The 7342-nt window shown below is 44.5% G+C and overlaps 1 protein-coding gene across 1 annotated transcript; it reads left to right on the top strand.

Annotated features, from left to right (window-relative positions):
* The first annotated feature begins 2358 nt into the window (after positions 1 to 2358).
* Positions 2359 to 2895, top strand: LOC145035755 (uncharacterized). The gene has a single exon (XM_078984256.1). It carries the CDS (start codon positions 2359 to 2361, stop codon positions 2893 to 2895), a length of 537 nt encoding a protein of 178 aa, XP_078840382.1.
* Positions 2896 to 7342: the final 4447 nt, after the last annotated feature.

Here is a 7342-nt window from a genome sequence, read left to right as displayed (position 1 = left end):
GGAGAAAGCAATTGCCAAGATTGTGCCACATCATCCATTTTCGCACAGCACATTTCCGACTTCTAAAATCCGTAACTTTCACATAAGACCTCCATTTTTGACGTTCTTTATATCCACGCGTAGGTAAAAATAAGATCTACAACTTTCATTTTGACTTTGTCGGCTAATTCTCGACCGATCTTAAATTTAACAGTACGAGGAGATTATACTGTTAAATGTCCGCGTAAAATTCATAACTTCTACATACGGACTCTTTTTTTCGTCCGTCTTTTTACCGTTGAGTTACTATTAATGAGATCTTCAATTCTCATTTAGGCCGCGTAGGCCAAAAACCACTCGAACTAAAAATTCGAGTTTCGGGTCGTGCACTGCTAAGCCAAATCTTAGAAAAATCATAACTTCCTCATACGAAGTCAGATTTGGGTGTTCTTTTTATGGACGCTCTCAGGTTAACATATTCTGTGATGTTTGTTGATATTACTAAGGCAAAAAAGTCTTCTATCATAACTTCACTATTTACGTCGCTCCGTGTTGTGCCGGTTTTGCCGTAAAAGTTAAACGAGCCATAACTTGTTCATTATAACTAGGATTTTGACGTTCTTTATATGTACGGACACCTTGTGAGATATACTACAACTTGGTTCAAATTATTTATTCTAAATAATATTTTGTTGAAAAGTCATTTTCGACCCCTATTATCTCTAAATTGACTAGCCCGGATCCACGGGCGTTACAGTAGGCCAGCACCCTAATATGCTAGGTAGTTGCTGGCTGATAGAGACAGAAGGGGTACTGAGTACTCGGATATGTTAGACAGTATGTTTATTGTATGGTATGTTGTATGATAGGGGAACTCACTAAGCTTTGTGCTTATGATTTTCAGTTTTGATTTCAGGTACTTCTTCCTCAAAGGGAAAGGAGCCGGCATGAATGCAACACATCACACCACTATTTTCCGTATATGAGATTCTTGGGATTTGTACTCTGATATTGTTACTATCTTATGACATGCTTTTGAGACATGATCTATGGTTCTTATAAAATGAAATAACTTGATGATGTTTTTTGTAAACTGTTTTATGAACCGTTATATCAAAAATGAAATTTTTGGTCCGTATTTTTGGGATGTTACATGTTGGTATCAGAGCCTTGGTTTGAGGGATTCGGACACACCTTCGGGGGTGTCTAGACTCAAATCAAGGGTTTGAAAGATTTTTACAAGAAATTAATTTTTCTAAAAATGAAAATAAAGAGTTGTGAGAAAGAACAAGGTGTTTGATGCGTGCAATCGTCCGAGCTCAAGTAAGTTTTCCCTAAGACACTCATACATGTTTGCTATGATATATGATATGATTATGAGAAATTCATGCTAGATTAGGGTTAAGGATCTAGAAAGGATGCCTTATCCACCTATCGTATGAGAACTGCATGCTATATTAGGGCTAATGATCTAGGAAGATACCTGATATGCCTGGTGTATGTGCTTATTAAGCTGCATGATAGTACTGATCAGTTAGTGATATGATATCCTGAATAGGAGATGCTTGGTTTGGGTTACTCAATAGCCCAAATGCTACTTGCTTTGTGCTTTTAGGAGCCTAGCTATCTTTAACTAACTAGTAAACAAATATATTAAGTTACATATTATGAGAACTAAATAATTTTATAAGGTTAGGTTTACCGCGATTTCGCAGCTCTCGTCTGAGTCTAATTGTTGTAGGGAGAGACTTCTCATTTGAAGAATTATCTGGTCTTAGTAATATTTAATAGTATTCGCAAGCTAGTTAGGGAAAGGTAGTCTGGACTTCTTATGAAACTGATGGCGGTGAGTGGCTTGGAGGTTAGCTTAATGTAAGCATAGGATGAGATTAGTGCAGTGGGCGATAGTAATGAGAGGGACTTGGTGAAGTCAAGGCAATCCTTGAGGAAGATATGGATAGATGTGGAAGGTAGTATAGGCCCGTACTACTGAAAGCAGATGATCCGTACTCGAGCCAATGAGGGTTGAGATAGAACCAGTGAACCTATAGAGTGTGTGAGACCTCTTGAGATTACATATGACGCTAATGATTATGTGTTTTGTTTCAGAATGGTGGTGACACGTCATGGAGCAAGAGGTTTAGGGTCCATATTAGGTTTAATTTTAGGTTTGGGTGTAGGTTCCGAGCCTATTGATGATGGATTATGCAAGTTCATCGCATTAGAGATTATGGGAGGCATCCTTGAGTCGAACCTAATGATTTTCCAGTCGATCAGGGAAGGGATCATTGAGTTGATGGAAGATCGGCTCAGGGCATTCGGGAGTGACATGGTATCTGGCGAGACAAGGACACGAACACACTCTCCTCCAAGGATTTAATGGGATGTGGTGCGCCAAACTTCCACGGGGTGAAAGACACTATTGTAGCTAGGAGATGGATTGTAGACATCGAGTCTGCACAGTTGACGAGCTTCTGCCCTAAGGGGTCAAAGGTCCGATATGCTGCAGGTTGTTTGACGGACAGAGCTAGAGACTGGTGGGAGGCAGTCAATGATTTGCTGAGAGGCTTGACCATTAAGGCTATGAGTTGGTTGGACTTTGTGACCAAGTATAGGGATGAGTTTATGCTAGCAGTGGGGATCCAGCAGCTAGTGAAGGAGTTTCTTGATATGCGACAGACGACTGAGTCGGTGGAGGAGATTACCGCCATCTTCAGAGAGAGGGCCTTATTGGTACCACAGTACATGGTTGTTGAGGAGATGAGGAAGACCCGATACTATCATATGTTGAGAGCTGACATGCAGAAACATATTAGCTACTCAGCATGCCCGAATTTGGAGGATATGATAGTGAGGGCGAGAGAGAAGGAGATTGATACAGAGCACATCCGGAAGAGGAAGGCGGAGGCTGGGTAGGTTACTGGGGTTTAAGGGAAGAAACCCAAGGGATTCGACTGTATGTCGAAGGGCCAGCATGGTTGGAGCTACTGTGGGAAATAAGACCTGACTCATGAGGGAGTTTGTAGACTGGGGTCATCGGGCTGCTATAAGTGAGACAAGCTTGGACACTTTGGTAGGGATTGTACTGCCCCTACCCCCACCCTTCAGACATCAGACCTGATTTGCTTCCATTTCAATCAGAATGGCCATCAAAGGCCAACGGCCCATGGTTAGCATCAGGAGCGCCAGTGGTGGCGCCAACTCCAATGACCCTATGGATCATAGATGGCCGACAGGGCAAGACAGAGGCTCCAATAGTAAGGAGCTGTGCCTTCCAGCTGACCGCTGAGGAGGTGCGTGCCGCATCGGATGTGGGGACGAGTATGTTTTCTTCTCCCTAACTCTTATTACATGTCGGTTATGATATTTATGTGTTTGTTTTGGATCGTTCCATGTGAACGGTATCCCAGTTCAGGCGTTATTCAATTCGGGGGCTACCTGATCATTTGTCTCTCTTACACTTAGCAAGAGGTTTTCAAAGTCTTCAGGCATATTAGATTACCCTTTAAAGGTCGAGATTGATGATGATCAATCTGTCCGGGCATCCGAGGTTTTCAGAGATTGCATTTTGAGGTTGTATGATGAGCCTTACCTCGTGGATTTGGTTTCCATTCCGTTGTGTGGGTATAAGGTTATCATCGACATGGAATTGTTGAGCTCGAATGGGGTGGTGATCAACTATGCACAATAGTTGCTATGTGTCAGGACCCCAAGGGGGGGGATCTGGTGATTCAAGGCGAGAGGACGTATCGTGGACCATCTTTGTGTTCGACAGTGAGGGCTAGGCGCTACCTTCAACAGGGTTGCACAGGGTATGTCGCCTACATTATGGATACCCAGGAGATAGGTAAGGCGATCGTGAGCGATGTGTCAGTGGTGTGAGAGTACCCGGACGTATTTCCATAGGAGTTTCCTGGGATACCTCCGGAGAGACAGGTGGATTTCATGATCGACCTTGTCCCTGGTGCAGCTCAAATGGCCAAGGCACCATATCGGTTGGCTCCTCCCGATATGTAGTAGTTGTCTACACAACTGCAGGAGCTATTAGACAAGGGATTCATTAGGCTGAGCAGTTCGCCTTAGGGATCCCTAATCTTATTTGTGAAGAAGAAGGACGGGTCGCATCAGATGTGTATAGATTACCAAGAGATGAACCAGGTAACGGTGAAGAACTGTTACCCATTCTCGAGGATTGATGACCTCTTCAACCAGCTAGAGGGTACATCTTGGTTTTCCAAGATAGATTTACGTTCAGGCTACCATCAGATGAGGGTTAGAGATGAGAATGTGCAGAAGATTGCTTTCCAGACTCGCTACGCTCATTACAAGTTCATGGTGATGCCCTTTGGGCTCACCAATGCTCCTGCTGCTTTCATGGATCTCATGAACCCTGCATGCAGGCCGATACTAGATCGGTATGTGATAGTTTTTATTGATGACATCTTGGTTTACTCCAAGATGCAGGAGCAACACGAGGAGCACTTGCGAGAGCTGTTAGAGACCCTGAGGAGGGAGAGCTTGTATGCCAAGTTCTCCAAGTGCGAGTTCTGGTTGCGTGAGGTGTAGTTTCTGGGGCACCTTGTCAGCCAGAATGGTATTCTAGTCGACCCGGCCAAAGTGGAGTCGGTGATGAGATGGGAGGTTCCGATGTCTCCATCTGAGATTCGGAGTTTCCTTATGTTAGAAAGCTATTACTGGAGATTCATATAGGACTTCTCCAAGATAGTAGTACCGTTGACACGATTGACAAAGAAGGTCGTGGTCTTTCGTTGGGGCCTAAATAGTAGGCAGCGTTCGAGACGTTGAGATAGAGGCTGTGTGAGGTGCCGATCTTAGCTCTGCCATAGGGCATGGAGGATTTTTTAGTGTACTGTCATGCGTCTATTTTGGGTTTGGGCCCAATATTGATGCAGAGGGGACACATCATCGCCTATGCCTTGAGGCAACTGAAACCTCACGAGGCAAACTACCCGACGCACGAATTGGAGTTGGGGGCAATTGTTTTTGCCCTCAAGATTTAGTGACACTACCTTTATGGGGTCTGTTATACCATTTACACGGACCACAAGAGCTTAAGGTTCCTCTTGGATCAACCAAATCTGAACATGAGGCAACATCGGTGGGTAGATGTAGTGAATTATTACGAGTGTGAGATCCTCTACCACCTCGGGAAGGCCAATGTTATGGCCGATACATTGAGCCACAAGGTAGCCCTGATCAGAGACATCAACTTAAGGATGACAGTCATGACTCCATTTTTGGAGCGCAGCCGAGAGGTGCAGGTTAAGGGAATAAAAGAGGAGCGCTGGAAGTGTGAGTGGATCAGAGGCCAGGTGGACCCGTTAGACTATTAGAGTCGTGGGCTGTTGAACCTGGATGGGAGAGTCTGGGTACCGTATTGGGGTGGAGTACGACAAATTCTGATGGATGAGGCTCACAAGTGCAGAGTTTCCATCAATCTCGAGGCAACGAAGATGTACATAGATCTTCTTCCTGATTACTGGTGGCCCTACATGAAGCGGAATGTAGCCTGGTATGTTGAGAGATGTCTGACCTACAAGAAAGTCAAGGTAGAGCACTAGAGGCCTCACGATAAGATACATCTATTAGATATCATTGTTTGAAAATGAGAGGATATTACTATGGATTTAATCACGAAGCTTCCCAGAACCGCACCGGGGGGGGGTATGGATTCAATTTGGGACATCGTGGATCGGTTGAATAAGAGTGCCCATTTCATCCTGATCCAGGAGAGCATTTTGGCCGAGAAGCTGGCTAACATCTAATCAGAGAGATAGTAGCTCGACACGGAGTGCCAATTTTCGTGATTTCTGACCGAGACATGTGATATACTTCTAGATTCTGGAAGAAATTTCACGATGAGTTGGGTAATCATTTACACTTTAGCATGACTTTTCACCTGCAAACGAATGGTTAGAGCGAGCAGACAATTCAGACTCTCAAAGATATACTGCAGGCATGCATCCTGGACATCGTTGGTAGCTGGGATACCTACCTTCCCGTGGCAGAGTTTTCTAATAATAATAGCTACCACACGAGTATCGAACGTCCTCCCTTCGAGATGTTATACGGGAGGAAGTGCAGAGACCCAATATGTTGGGGTGAGGTTGGGTAGAGGGTCATCGGGAGTACCGAAGTGGTACTCAAGATGACGGAGAGGATCCAGTAGGTCTGGAGCAGGTTTCAGACTACTCAGAGTCGGCATAAGAGCTATGCTGACAGACGTCGATTGGACCTAGAGTTCTAGGTTAGGGATATGGTTCTTCTAAAGGTATCACCTTGGAAAGATGTGATCCGGTTCAGGAAGCAAGGCAAGTTGGGCCCCATGTACATTGGTCCTTTCAGGTTTATAGCCCGGGTGGGTAAGGTGGCGTATAGGCTGGAACTAGCAGTCGAGCTTAGTCAAATCCACGGTACATTTCATGTCTCCCAGCTACGGAAATGCTTGGTAGATAACTCTGCGGTGGTACGTCTAGAGGATATTTAGGTGGACGACATCCTGAACTACATTGAGCGATCAGTAGGCATCCTTGACAGGAACACGAAGGATATGAGGAATAACAAGGTCGAGTTAGTGAAGCTTCAATGGAAGCACCTCAAGGGCTCAAAATAGACTTAGGAGCCGGAGGACGAGATAAGGGAGCACTACCCCGAGCTATTCCCGGATGCAACAGACTTCGAGGACGAAGTCTAAAATAAGCGGGGGACATTTGAAACACCCGGTTCCTGGTATGTATTTTAATAACAATTATTCATTTTTACAAATCTACTCGACGAGTTAAAGGCCCCAAACTACTTGAGTAGGAATAGGATTTTGGATGCAGGACTTGAAGTCTAGTCGACAAGTTGAGAAGCCTCAACTTGACGAGTAGAACTGCCAGAGTGAAACCCTAATTTTCAGGGTTTACACCCTATTTAAGGACCTTAACACCTTATTGTGGCCTCCCTCATCGCCTCCCCCAGTCCAACAAAACCCTAATTCTTGATCTTGAGCCTTTTGAGTGTTTGTGAGTGAAAGCAGAGTGATTCCTTGGTATTTTGCTTGAAGGAGTGGAAGTTAGAAGTACATGGTTGAAGGAAGGAGCTTTAGATCCAGAGAGTTCTTTGTCAAAGCATCCTTATTGAGGTAGAAAGTCAATACCTTGACTATTCATTTATTAGATCTCTTCATAGGGTAGTTTAGGGCCTTAAGGAGCCTATTTTGGAACCATTCATGGGTGAAAGCATGTTTTGGAGTCATGACTTCAGATCTAGAGCCTTTGATGGGCTCCATGACATAAAGGTGCCAACTTTATGGCCATAGGAGTCCCATGAAACTTGTGAACCACTTTTTAGGGCCTTT

Source organism: Lactuca saligna, chromosome 3 (genome assembly GCF_052625555.1).
Source record: "Lactuca saligna cultivar CGN05327 chromosome 3, ASM5262555v1, whole genome shotgun sequence".
Taxonomy (NCBI): Eukaryota; Viridiplantae; Streptophyta; class Magnoliopsida; order Asterales; family Asteraceae; genus Lactuca; species Lactuca saligna.
Note: the sequence above shows the minus strand (reverse complement) of the source record. Positions and strands in the feature narration are given on the sequence as shown.

Coding starts and splice junctions, on each gene's coding strand:
- LOC145035755 (XM_078984256.1), top strand. CDS start 2,359: ATGGGATGTGGTGCGCCAAACTTCCACGGGGTGAAAGACACTATTGTA.